General features: G+C 34.9%; 1 protein-coding gene across 2 annotated transcripts; it reads right to left on the bottom strand.

Annotated features, from left to right (window-relative positions):
- Window positions 1-7208: 7208 nt before the first annotated feature.
- On the bottom strand, window positions 7209-10641 carry LOC143247797 (uncharacterized). 2 transcript variants are annotated; one of them, XM_076496296.1, is made up of 3 exons: window positions 10454-10641; window positions 9681-9818; window positions 7209-8420 (listed from the first exon to the last, which is right to left on the bottom strand). In XM_076496296.1, exons 1-3 carry the CDS (start codon window positions 10463-10465, stop codon window positions 7848-7850), a joined length of 723 nt encoding a protein of 240 aa, XP_076352411.1. In that variant the 5' UTR covers window positions 10466-10641; the 3' UTR covers window positions 7209-7847. The 2 variants fall into 2 exon arrangements, with proteins under 2 accessions (XP_076352411.1, XP_076352402.1); XM_076496287.1 differs by having other exon boundaries at window positions 7214-8423; window positions 10454-10635.
- Window positions 10642-14297: the final 3656 nt, after the last annotated feature.

Below are 14297 nucleotides of genomic sequence, written 5' to 3'. Positions count from 1 at the left end.
ATACCATTGTGGCATAGACATTAGAACAGAGAGAGGCTAAGGGGAAAGAGCCCATTTAACACCCCCTTTATTACTCTAAATAAATTTTGATAATCTAACGATTTCCCAACATAATTAAGTTTCAATCTGAAATGATGAATCGTTATAAACAGAAAAAGATTTTAAGATGAATTGGGTAATTGGAGATAGAGAGTAAAAACGAAGATAAGATTACTAAACAGGTAACTGCAAAAGAATATCAGTTGATCGTTAAATTGTTTATTGTTAGATTAACGTCTCTTGTATGTGTTACGTTCCTCATTCCTATCATACTTTAGCTCCCACATAAAAATAGACCCAGACTGAAACCTAACTGCATATTGTAAGTTCAAATAAAATCCATCACATTAAAAACTGTTCATTATGAACTTTAATTAGGTAGAGATTAAAATAAATTGCATTAAATTGAGATTAGCATATATTTAATAGAGTTTATATAGTTCAATATTCAGTGGAGATTCTATGTTAGAGTATTGTGTAGAGATTAAATAACATTATTTTGAAGAGATTAATAGTAAAAAAATGTATCAGAACTTTAATTACACAAAACCTTGAGTATATGACTCAGCGAAGAACAAAATGTTGTATTATGAAGTATTGGTTTAATTTTCTACATTTACTGAGTGTGATTCCTTAAGGAGACATTGTTTATTTCCAAAAGTTGCAAAAGAAGATGTATAACATTCTTTAACTGTATTTATCTATGCAAAACTCGATTTACTTGTTTTGAATTTCACAGAAAGCTACACGAGGACTATCTGCGCTTGCCGTTTCTAATTTAGCAGTGTAAGACGAGAGGGAAGGCAGTGGGTAATCATCACCCACCACCAACTCTTGAGTTACTCTTTTAGCCAACGAATAGCAGAATTGACCGTAACTTTATAACGCCCTTACAGCTGAAAGGACGAGTAAGTTTGGTGTGACGGGGATTCCAACTCACGACCCTCAGATAACAAGTAGAGCGCCCTAACCACCTGGCTGTGTCGGACCACTCAGTACGAATGGGATGTAGAATGCCTTATTTATGTTTGAAAAACTGGGTAAGAATTGGATATAGAATACTTTATTTATGTTTACCTATGAAAGACTGGGTAGAAATGGGTTGTGTAATGCTTTATTGGGTTATAAAATGCTTTTATTTCTGTTTATCTATGAAATACTTAGTAAAAATGGGTTGTATTATGCTTTATTTATGTTTATATATGAAAGAATGGGTTGTAAGACTCACACCTGGAAACACAATAAAATTAATTGGTAGTTATTTTGATGTTAATATGCAAAGAATTCATCTGTAAAAACGTGGTTATCATTCAACTTAATTTTCATCCACGTGAAAAGCTGAAGACGTTATAATCCTGTTTTTATAACGTTTGAAATACCTTGCATCTGAAAATAAAAAAAAGCCGAAAAAAAAGAAACTTAGGCTATTATCATAGGATGCCAAACAAAAGGAGATTACATATAAACTATCAATTTAAATCATTTCTTTTTATTAATAAAGGAACGATCTATATATTTATCATATCTTTTTTCTCATATTTTGCTTTTAGCTCATTAATAAAGGACGGATTTCATTTGTTTTTATTTCGGAGGTTTCGCGCCAAGTGAAACAAGGGCTTTTAGAACAAGCCGTTCCGAATTTTTAACTGATAAACTGAAGAGAAAGAACCAGTCAAGAACAACCACCACCAACTCTTGAGCTGTTCTAATCAAATAGTAAGTTTTGACTGTCATTTTTACAACATACATACGGCTCAAAGAGGGGATCGCGATTATGCGACTACGAGACGCGAACCATGGGCACCCGGATTGACAGTTTCACTCACAGCAAAATGTAGTAGAATAACTAGGAGCTACCTGCGTTGACTTCAATTGTTTTTTACGTGTAATATGGGATCATCTTTTGTTTGTCTACTTTTTAAAACTTTATTTGCTACAAACCTAAGGAAAGGGCTGAAATAAGGTTGCCGAAACTGGTGCATGTTGCTTCATTTTATTAAGAAAATCGTCTTTTCAATATATATATACATATAAATGTAGTACAAATCCGTGTTCAGTTCTTTGCCTTTTTGTCTCGTGCTCTCAAGGTCTACACATTCACTGTTACTCTCGCGTGATTAGCACACAATGATTCAGTAATAATCAGTATTATTCGGTTTACTAGGTTTCCTTCTTCATGAAAAATCTAAAATAATCTAGTTTTATTCGGTATGAAACCTACTAAAATAAAAAAAATAGGGTTTACCCTATATTTTGTTTGTTTTTAACCGTATTACTTTCAAAGATTTAAAAATGCCCTGGTCATTACATTACTATTTATGAGCAGAAATACCCACCCTCCGAGCAGGTATAACTAGTAGTTCTCGCGGAAGGCTATTAGGCCTGTGGCCTTTTCTGGAATTGTCTGACAGTTCTACAACAATGCACTCATACTTGACATTTAAAAATATTCACCTTCCGTGAGAAAAGGATTTTATTGAAATTTTAGTTTAAAAATGAGCTATCATCATAGCATTTCATAACATAGCAGGTTTTACTGAAGTAGTTCATTGTAGATGTAATTATATCAATGAAAGTTTCTTGCTTTTCTGTTGTAACACTCATTAAATTTTTACTGAAAAACAAACAATTTTTAAACTTGTTTTTTATTGTCTTATATTTGAAACTTACTGTTTCCTTGTAATTTTTATTGATTTAATCCGACACATATAATTTCTGTGGAAATGTTAGTTGTTTTATATTTTGCTCAGCTATAAAAATACCGCCCAGTTATAAAAATATTATTATTCTGCTGTGATTGGTGCGTTAGTTTCCAAGATCCAAGTTTTGGACGTACACATCGCAAGCTCCATTATAATAAGATATATCTGACTTAGCCGTGGAACACAAGTTACTGGGGTGAATTTAATCAATATTAAAACATACCGAGTAATAATACATAATTCACACACATTCGGTTATTATTAAAAATTCTTCAGCTTATCTTACAACCAAAGGTACATGTTTAGATACAGTGAAACATATAAAATCTCACGTAAGTGGAAAGAGAAGAGAAAGGATGAAATAATTCATAGAAAATTAGGTATAAAAATAGAGAAATGGAAAGACTGAAAAGAGATTGACGAACAAACGGATAGTGAGATGGGTGATTAACGATAAAAAAATGAACAGAAAACAGAAAGAAAACAAGAGACTTGTAGAAAAAATGAATAGATAAAGAAAATCTATATATATATGGATAGATGTATATAGAAGCAGACAAATACAAATGCCTACACTATATCTATTATACATACATTTACCACGTTATATACACCGTAAGAAACAGTTGCTATGTGTAAATTACGGTGTATAATTTCTCCCTTAAGTACTTTTAATTAATGGTTTTTAAAATAATAACAGTTTGTTTGGAAATTTCGCACAAAGCTACTCGAGGGCTATCTGTGCTAGCTGTCCCTAATTTAGCAGTGTAAGACTAGAGGGAAGGCAGCTAGTCATCACCACCCACCGCCAACTCTTGGGCTACTCTTTTACCAACGAATAGTGGGATTGACCGTCACATTATACACCTCCACGGCTGGGAGGGCGAGCATGTTTAGCGCGACGCGGGCGCGAACCCGCGACCCTCGGATTACGAGTCGCACGCCTTACGCGCTAGGCCATGCCGGGCCAATAATAACAGTAGTTGTTGTTTTGAATTAAGCACAAAGCTACACAATGGGCTATCTGTGCTTTGCCCACCACTGGTATCGAAACCCGGGTTTTAGCGTTGTAAGTCCGCAGGCTTCCGCTGAGCCACTGTGGGGCATAATAACACTAAGTTGAATGTCTTATGATGCCAAAAGTTTGAGTTTGATTCCAGCGCCGATAGCCCATTGCGTAGATTTTGGCTTTTAAAACAAGAGGTGAACAAAGGAGCTAGCCCTCCAGTGGCTCAACGGTATGTCTGCGGACTTACAACGCTGAGAACCGGGTTTCAATACCCGTGGTGGGCAGAGCACAAATAGCCCATTGTGTAGCTTTGTGCTTAATTCAAAATAACAATAATAACAAAAGCGCTCGTGTTTTTTCACTGTTTGTTTTCTAAGAAGTGTTGCACGAACCTCTTGACAGGCTGACATTCGAACGTTCTTTGTGGTAATACGTACCATATCCAAAAAGTGACTTCAGAGAAAATCACAGAGAAAACTAGAGCACAAATACCAAATCAAAGGTCATTAATTTACCACAAGTCATCGAGAGCAAGGTCGACTGAGGTAGACGCCAGACAGTCGAACTTTTAAGACATTTAAAACATCGATTTGCCAGTCGAGTCTTGAGTTATCGGAATTTTACCTAACAAATGTAGATCGTTTATGATGAATCTCATACAAAATCATTAGTTAATAAAAAATAAAAACTATAAAATATTTTAACAAAAAAAACGAGCCGACTCATACGTTTCAACAGCAAGTTTGACAATGAAAACAGGATGAATGCTAGAGTAATGGGTGTTTTGTAATTAATCTTGAATGAGTTGTTTTGTTGTTGGACAGTCTTACAATTCTTGTATGATTAAAACTATTTAATTTGTTTATTTTCGCAGAGCTTTATTTGTGTGTTTCTTACTGCTGGAAGTTTTCTTAAACCTGTATTTTTATTTTATTGTAAACTCATGCCTTAAAGTTTGATTTTTTATTTCTTAATAAATTATTATTATTATTATTTGATTTTATAAGTTCATTCAAAGCTATCTTCTATACCTTGATTTTATTATTGTTATTGAATATTCAAACGATACGACAAATATGTAATACAATTTTTGCTCGACCATCCAGGGACCAAGCGAATCATTTCATTTGTCTTTCTATCCAATTAGCTTGTTTTCAATGTGATTTTACTTCATTCTTTTTCAATAAAATAATTTTGTAATTTGATTTGTTGTTGTTTTTTTCCTAATCGTGGCATTAACTTTTGTTTTGTTTTGAAATTCGCGCAAAACTACACGAGGGCTATCTGCGCTAGCCGTCCCTAATTTAGTAGTGTAAGACTAGAGGGAAGATAACTAGTCATCACCACCGATCGCCAACTCTTGGGTTTATCTGAGTATTGTTGTGCAGATAAATTGTATTTTCTATTAAAATGCTAAAAAACAGTTCACTTCCTACAGAAAAAGTTTATTAATATGTGTTAGAGTATAAATGTTTTCACATTTTTGACAAATTAATAGTTTATAACAATAATTTATTATAAATTTAAAGGCTTCTATACTGATCGACGTTTGTTTTCTGAATTTCGCACAAATAATTACCATATTCAGGTACGCTGATGTTAAAATAATTTTTTATTAATAGTAAAAACAAATACATTGAAAATATTAAAAAAGAAATAATGAGTGATATAAGTACAAAACCCGAGGTAACGAAAGAAATGCATGCTAATAAAATTTTCGAAACAATAATAGAACTTTCTCTGTACAAACTAAAAACTGAAAATGTCTTTATACTGAGTGTTTAACACATAAAAATGATTGAATTAATATAAAACAGAAACAGTTAACTGAAAAATTCATAAGAAAACGAAGAATCAAAGCTCTAATTACACGTTCTAGTTAAACACAGATATTTTTATCAATCTCATTTTTAAACCTATCTAACGTAACAGTAGTAAATGTTTTCACCCATTTTGTTCTGTTCTAGCCCATTTTATATCAATTTGCTTTCACCTTTCTACCAACCTTGTCACAAGAGTTATTAGTGTCGTTTATCATGTTGCGCTCTCCAGGAAGTGATGTAAAAAAAATCGTTAACTCTCTCAGTAGTTCGAAAGTTGTTTAATGTTTTGTTGTTGTTGTTTTTATTTCAATCTCCAACGTTGAATTAGCTGTTTTTATGTTGTTAGAATGAACTCGAGGAATGAAATATACATGTACAAAAGGTCTAGTCAGGGATCTGATTGCAAGTAAACATCATATAAAGTGTTCTTAATCAAATTATTTTATTTGTCTGGCTTATAAACTCTTTCCAGGACCGTCTGAACACTGGATTGATTTATTTTTTAGAGAAAAGGTTTTGGTTTGTTTTAAATTTCGCTCAAAGCTACTCGAAGACTATCTGCGCTAGCCGTCCATAATTTAGCAGTGCAAGACTAAAGGGAATACAGCTGGTCATCACCACCCACAGCCAACTCCTAGGCTACTCTTTTACCAACAAATAGTGGGGCTGACCGTCACATTATAACGCCCCCACGGCTGAAAGGGCGAGCATGTTTGGTGCGACGGGGATTCGAACTCACGATCCTCAGATTACGAATCGAATACCTTAACCCACCTGGCAATGCTGGGCCTATACTAATGTAACTAAAAAATTCAAAACTCCGTCACTTTTCTAGCCATCCTTTCTTGCAGTGTTTCACATTGTTATTTAAGTAACAGAAAAAATAAAATAAATGTGAAATGCGTCCCTTAAAATAACATTATGTATTTAATATTTTTATGATATAACAAAATACTCTTAAATATTATCTTCCAAACGTACAGTAAAAAATAAATAAACAAATTACTCAATTTAAAAAACAACAACACAGAGAAACTAATATATTTTTATTCTTTCTTAAGTAATTGTCGTCAACCATTCAATAATATTGGCTTCATTGTTTGGCGCTCAACTTGCGACTTAAGAATCGATGGAACGAATCCTGTCATCAAATACGCTCGTCCTTTTATCCGTGGGGCGTGATAATGTAATGATAAATCATAATTTTAATTGGTAAAGAGTAATCCCCAGCTTAGCAACAGCTGGCGTTGACTAGCTGTCTTCTCTCTAATCTATAATTCCTGAATCAGGGACATAAGGCGTAGATAGGCCTTGAATAACTTAAGAGTAAGATTTCACAAAATGAACAATCAATAATATATGTACATATATAAATACTTATGTCTAACTTTACATAAAATAAATCTTTCCTATTCTTATATATTTTTGATATTTGTTTACTGCTTTCGATCTTTTTTATACATTATTTTATTATTATGTATTTAAATGTACGTTTATCGAGATGGTTTATTTAGCTACTACAACTCTTTAAAGTATAATTATTCATCGCCTACATGAATAATTATAGAATGAATTCAATAATATGTGTACATATATATACTGTAATTTTTTTACCTTTAGTATATATATATATATGTACGCTTTACTTTAGTTACAATTCGTATTTTCCATCTGAACATCACACTATGTAATAAATGAGCAAAATAACACAGTAGACCCTATTGAACTACCGACCAGAAGGAAGGTAACCAGCCAGCAATATCAGAGGTACTGTAGTGGGACATGAACACTTCATCCGCACCCCGGTACACTTTCCAGGAAGGCCACACTCAAGCAAATTGTGGTACTTTGTGAAGAATAGAAAACCAACTGTTTGTTTGTAAAAGTAAAAACAAGTATTGTTTGTGATATTTGATCTTTATTCATAAACAAACATTGAAACATGATGAAATAGCCTTAACCACAATAATTGTCAAGCGAGAGGACATCATGTGTAATACAACACAGGAATGTTTCAACAGAAAACACCAAACTGTTTTTGCCGTTTCGATGAGAATCTGTTTTTGTTTTTCAGGTTATCATTTAAATAATGTAAAATAATGATAGCATAGAGCACTTTTATGATAGTATAAATAATACAATATCACTATATTAAATAAGAAGTATTCATAGTTACAACTAACCCTGCTTTAAAGAAGTAAAGACAAAACTGAGTCATGAAAGTTAACACTAAACTATCATAGTTTACGTACAACTCGAACTCCTGCTCAACTGCTAATAATTGGCAGCTGTGAATGAAGGGGCATGATATTTGTTCAGTTTATATGGCGAAACGGAGAGTCCACTTGTGCTAATGGCTCCGTGAGGTGGAACAGCGAATCCGCTTCTGTTAACCACTCCTTGAGGTGAAACGGAGAGTCCCCTGATTGATAACGTAGCAGGATTCACACCGTAGGGGGAAGGATAGGTCAGAGCCCCTCGGGCTGGAGCAGGACGAGGAGCCAGGTAACGCCGTGGTTGGCTGTTGCTGCGATCTGTTGACCCTATAAATGCCTTGGGTTTACTTGGAGCATAGTAGGTTTCCTGAATATGTGCAGGAGGTTCTTTGCTGTCGATCTGCACAAAGGCCGGATCGTCACTGGTGATTCCTGGTTCGTTGGATTCGATGTCCGCACGGAAGCCATCGGCATCAGCGACGTAGTTTACTTTACGGAAAAGACCATAAGAATCAGTATAGCCGTAGTTTCCCTGCACATTCCCGCTTTCGTCTCCTGCCTCTTCTCGTTGCTGGATGTTGCCATCATCGTCTTGAGACTGATAGCCAAAACTGAAAGGCTTTGGTGGCTCCTGCTGTGAAAGTGATGAAATTTGTGACTCATATTTTAATATCTTGTATAGAATCCATCATCAATCGAGTAACACCGTAAAAATAAGAAATAAAACTCCTTGGAATATTATATAATGCTCATATACCAAACAACTAACTGCTTTATTTGTTCTTTCTAACAGGAGAGAGGCCCGACATGGAGAGGTGGTTGAAGCACTCGACTCGTAATCTGATGGTCGCGGGTTTGAATTCCGGTCGCGCTAAACATGCTCGCCCTCCCAGCCGTGGGAGCGTATAATGTGACAGTCAATCACATTTTTCGTTGGTAAAAGAGTAGGCCAAGAGTTGGCGGTGGGTGGTGATGACTAGCTGCTTTCCCTCTAGTCTTACACTGCTAAATTAGGGACGGCTAGCACAGATAGCCCTCGAGTAGCTTTGCGCGAAATTCAAAACAAACCAAACACGAAAGATGAAGAAATATTCTCTCCACCCACTTTTATAATTGTCTTTCAAATAATCTACAACTAATTAGATCAGCGAAAGTCCGCTTGTCAGTTCACCAAACTGTTGACCTTGGTTGCAAGAAATTGTTTCAGGTTTAAATAGAAAAAAGTGACACCTTTTAGCATTATTTACTACAGTTGAATAACTGCTAGACACTGACACTTATGTACGATTGGGAGGCTTACAGATAGGTACCCTTGGCTAAGTGGAAAGACTAAAGATTTATAATGCTAAAACTCGGGATTCGATCTCCTCGGAGCGATAAACACAGATGGTTCATTGCGCAGTTCTGAGCTAAAACAAAGTTAAAGACTTATAAAACCTGTGATATAATCTTTATTAACTTCGATCAAAATTTAATTAAAACCTGCATCAAAAGTTTTAAGAGTATAATTTTAAAGGGTATTTATAAGAATGCTTCGAAACTACATCAAACCTTTCATGATAATCGGTAGAAGGTTACTTCACTCTTATTTTTGTTGGTAATGGAAGAAGTTCATAATTCTTTACAACCGTGTATAATAACGGGCTAAATCACTAAATTAATCTTTCAAATAACGAATACTTTAAACATTTCAGTATTCGGAATTTTAGCATATAGGAATGAGAAATAATTTTTTTTAAAAGTTATTTTTGTTTTATAAAATTTGAAACACCTAAAATGTTTAAGTTTTACTATTCTGTTAACCGAAGGATTTTAGTCTTAACTAGAAATAACATTTAAAAGTTTAGGTTACTTATGTGTCACTAAACTATTTGTGCTAATTCGATTGTACCTCATACACATCAGGTCTATAGGTTTCTCTGCCTTTGTATAACTCGGGTGACTGAAAAGCTTGAACCGGAAGTGAAGTTCCATATGAGTCTGATGGAGTACAAGTGATCCAGCTGATCATACAGCACAACAGCACTACCTAGTGAGAAGAATCTGACTTATTAACAGAAGACGTTATACTGTTACACTGAGCAGAGAAAGCCTTAAAAAAAAGCCTAAACTTATTTCATTAGAAACTCGAATCACAATTATATAGAGCCTTGGCATTAATTATTTTACTATATGATAGAATATCAATATCTTTTTTTATTCTTTATTATTACTCAGGTATTGTATCGTCATTTCACCTTACTTTCAGATCATACAAGTAGTATTTCAAAGTTACTTATATTGAAGAATCTGAACACTGTTAAAGCTGTATTCAAGATGGAACTTCTCACCATGATCTAACACTCTGCTTTCTAATATCAAATCGTATTAATAACGTACTACTTGCAGACACAGGATTCTGTTATATTACTAATGAATGTTTTCAAGGTGCCAGTAGTACTTTTACATAATCCTGCGATACTTATAACTACTCAGTATTGCAAGAACAGTTAAGAAATATTCAACATTAGGTGCTAAAATATAAACATAGCATGGAGATGGGAAGTGTAGTGACATATTAATTAACTTGTAGAGAAATGAAAACGAAAAAAAAACATTGTTTGAGAACTTCGTAGACATTCAAGACGTATCACAAAGTTATCTTGACACATAAGATAAACTCACCTTAGTCAACATATTTCCTGATTGACGATCTGATTCTGTCAGATTCTAAAACTATTCTTTGTACATTTCTGCGAGGTTTATATATCCTATCAAACTTCTGTTTCTAGGGCAAGAGGAGAAAAAAATACTATATAAATGTTTGTAGTTCCATATTACAACACAATACAAAACGGTATACTAATGCCCTTCCGTTCTCACCTGCCCTTAAGGGGTCATAATTATACTAAAATCTCACGTGCAGCCCGTCAGTGACCGAGATTCTCCCGACAACTCCAGAAGGGTGAGGCTTCTTTATTTGTTAGGCAGCCATCACCTATAAAACAGGTGTTTTTAGTTATATGCATGTATCCCACGCTATGCTAGAGATGAGAGTTCAAGAAAAGTTGAGAAATGCAGTAGTATACTGTCAACTTTGAGAGTTTTCACATAATATGTGTGCCAAAATGTTAGTTTTAGAATTATTACTTGTCATTCTGTTCCACGTATAGCTGTATATTATACAAATATACTAACTGTTATGGGTAACTTTGGTGCAGATGAACTAAATATAATTCTAGCGTACTTATTCCCAAAATATGATTTGTTTTTTCGATGTCGGCCTGGCATGGCCTAGCGCGTAAGGCGTGCAACTCGTAATCCGAGGGTCGCGGGTTCGCGCCCGCATCGCGCCAAACATGCTCGCCCTCCCAGCCGTGGGGGCGTTATAATGTGACGGTCAATCCCACTATTCGTTGGTAAAGAGTAGCCCAAGAGTGACTAGCTGCCTTCCCTCTAGTGTTACACTACTAAATTAGGGACGGCTAGCACAGATACCCTCGAGTAGCTTTGTGCGAAATTCCAAAAAACAAAACAAACAAACTTTTTCGATGTTACTATGGAGATGAGCCATTATGATGGGGTTTTTGCTTAAAAACTGAAGTAGGAAACATTTCCTCTTTGTTTATAAAGTTCTCGCTTGCATTACCCACAGTTGGCTGGTTCGATTACCGTAGTTTTTTTTTTTGTATGCTATTGAAAACTGTCTTGTGGTATATATAGGCTATTTTCTTTTATGAACTATGCCCGAGAAAAGGAAGGGAGGTAAAAACACCATGAAATAAGGCGTATTTTTAATATCTTTTTTTATAGACGTTTTAATTTGAATTTGAAAACAAATATTAAATCATATATAACAGTTATTCCCTTCCACAAAACAATTAGTATATAATATAGTATATAATAAGGTCCTTGGAGATTTAAAAACGAAAGAAAGAAGGAACTATTATTTATCATTATCCTTCGTATAATGTTTTGGTTTGTTAGTGTTTTACGCTCAGCTGGTATCAATACAAATTAGTTTTTTACTGACACTGAAATAACCACGTAGATAATTACACTCAAACGTGCAGATAAGTTTAAAAGAAACACATTAGCGGTAAGAAAGAAACAACAGTATCTCTTCTCTACTCATAGTTTCACCATTTTACTATTTTTTATTTTTTGAATCAGCGACTTTCGCTTCGTGTGTCAGTTCAAATGGTTTTCAGTATGTCAAGTCTGCATCAGAGGTGCATGGTGTTCTACATCCAAATCACTTTCCTCCCCCCAATATCTGGCGGTTACAACATCATACGTACTCACGAGATGCTCGCGGGTTTACACGTTACACTTGCTATGCTACTAATCTCCAGGAAGTCAACCTACTGCACCAAAATAGCACGTCACGCCTTATGCAATTACTTGTATCGATAATAGTTCCAAGGTTTAATATCTCTAGCCTCTCTATCTAGGATGTTGCCTAGCTGCAAGCATAATTCTTGTATAGCAATGTTTCTATTGTATTTAATCGTTATATCACTTTTGTGACCTGTTATATAACTATACGGCAGCGGTTCCCAAACAAGACATAGTGAAACATAAACAAACTTTTATTTTTAGCTATTTATAACATTCTTTTTTTAAAAAAAAGATAGAACAACAACAACAAAGCAAGAAGAGGTTGCACATTTCATTGAAATATATTATACAGTAACCCTCACATCCCCACATGAGCCCCCGATAGTTGCTTGGTTATTCCGATGGGCCATGAGATGGAAAAGTGAGGGAGCACCCGATCCAAGATTAACTGTTTGTGCTGTAAAATTTAAAATTACATATTTTTAGTTCATATACAAGCTTATTATTTAGAATCCTTATTATTGAACTGGTTGCATTGAGTGAAATTCGCCAGGTTTAAGTATTGCTTGAGTTGCGTTTAAGCCAGATAAAATGTAATTGATTTCTCAACAATTTTTACGTTTAGAAATTGTCGGGGCCCGGCATGGCCGAGCGCGTTAAGGCATGCGCACGTAATCTGAGGGTCGCGGGTTCGCATCCGAGTCGCGCTAAACATGCTCGCCCTCCCAGCCATGGGGGCGTTATAATGTTACGGTCAATCCCACTTTTCGTTGGTAAAAGAGTAGCCCAAGAGTTGGCGGTGGGTGGTGATGACTAGCTGCCTTCCCTCTAGTCTTACACTGCAAAATTAGGGACGGCTAGCACAGATAGCTCTCGAGTAGCTTTGAGCGAAAATTCAAAACAAGAAATTGTCGGCGACTTAATTTTTTTGTTTTCAAATTTCTACGACGACTTCCAAGAGTTTGATTGAAGCACCACCTATACAACAACTTGATTGACGATAATTTAATAATTTATATCTAGTTTTACTTTGAGCAAGGTTGATACTTGCGAATAGCGTTATTTATATTTGAAAACACCAATTATATGTATTACTTTGGTGTTTAAGGAACAAATAAATCAGGTTCCTAATTAAAAGCTTCCTTCTTTCAGCATTCCAAAAATATGTGATGAGAAATGTTGTTGTTGTTTTTTTTACTTGGCGTTATGTATGATAATCATTTTATTATAAACCTATCGTATCTATAAGGCTTAGGCTACTGAATGTTCATGGGCAAGGAAAACGTAATATCAAGATGTATCATTCCGTTAAATTTCATTCGATTCTGTGTTACGTGGGCACAAAATTTGGTAAGTGTACGTGTTTTTTAAGTAATAAAGTACTCAATATAATAACATTCACTTTTATCAACCTCAGCCACTACGTCATAGTCACTTTACTACATAGTATTTATCTAAGGTAGCATAAATGTTTGTGGAATCATGCAGTTGTAATTATTTACAATAGAAATTATATGAATGAATAAAAATTATCAAAATCCTGCTTTTGTGTATTGAAATGGTCTAGTTTTTAGATTTGGTTTGAATTCCGCGCGAAGCTACACGAGGGCTATCTGCGCTAGCCGTCCCTAATTTAGCAGTGTAAGACTAGAGGGAAGGCAGCTAATCATCACCACCCATCGCCAACTCTTGGGCTACTCTTTTACAAACGAATAGTGGGATTGACCCTCACATAATAAAACGCCACGGCTAACAAGGCGAGCATGTTTGGTGTGACAGGGATTCGAACCCGCGATCCTCGGATTACGAGTCGAGTGCCTTAACCACCTGGTCATGCTGAGCCCTAGTTTTTAGAGTTAGTTGACGACAACAACCTCAAAATGTTATGAAAATAACTGAAAAGTATTTTAAGGTTTTGAAACCAAACACCATTCTTTTAATCTTGTATACTTCAATACCTTCTATCTTTCGTGTGTGTGTGAAGTAGAAAAATGATGTTACTTTGGTGATTTACACTTGTTTTACTTAAAACATTATGTGTCAAACTCTACATCTATGTGGGAGTATTTGTACGCTAGAATTATAAAGTAAAAATCCAAATAAGGGCAAATTTAGGAAACGAAATAGGTTATTTACGTGGTTTTATGTGAAGCATAGCAAGCAGGGTGGAATTACTGTTGGCTAGTTT

This window comes from Tachypleus tridentatus, chromosome 1 (assembly GCF_004210375.1).
Source record: "Tachypleus tridentatus isolate NWPU-2018 chromosome 1, ASM421037v1, whole genome shotgun sequence".
Taxonomy (NCBI): Eukaryota; Metazoa; Arthropoda; class Merostomata; order Xiphosura; family Limulidae; genus Tachypleus; species Tachypleus tridentatus.
The sequence above is the reverse complement of the archived record's forward strand: the minus strand, read 5'-3'. Positions and strand labels throughout refer to the sequence as shown.

Bases quoted from the DNA above. Each gene is read 5' to 3' on its own strand.
- LOC143247797 (XM_076496287.1), bottom strand. The intron at 8,424-9,680 runs GTACAATCGAAT...TCACTTTCACAG, and splicing joins ATAGACCTGATGTGTATGAG to CAGGAGCCACCAAAGCCTTT.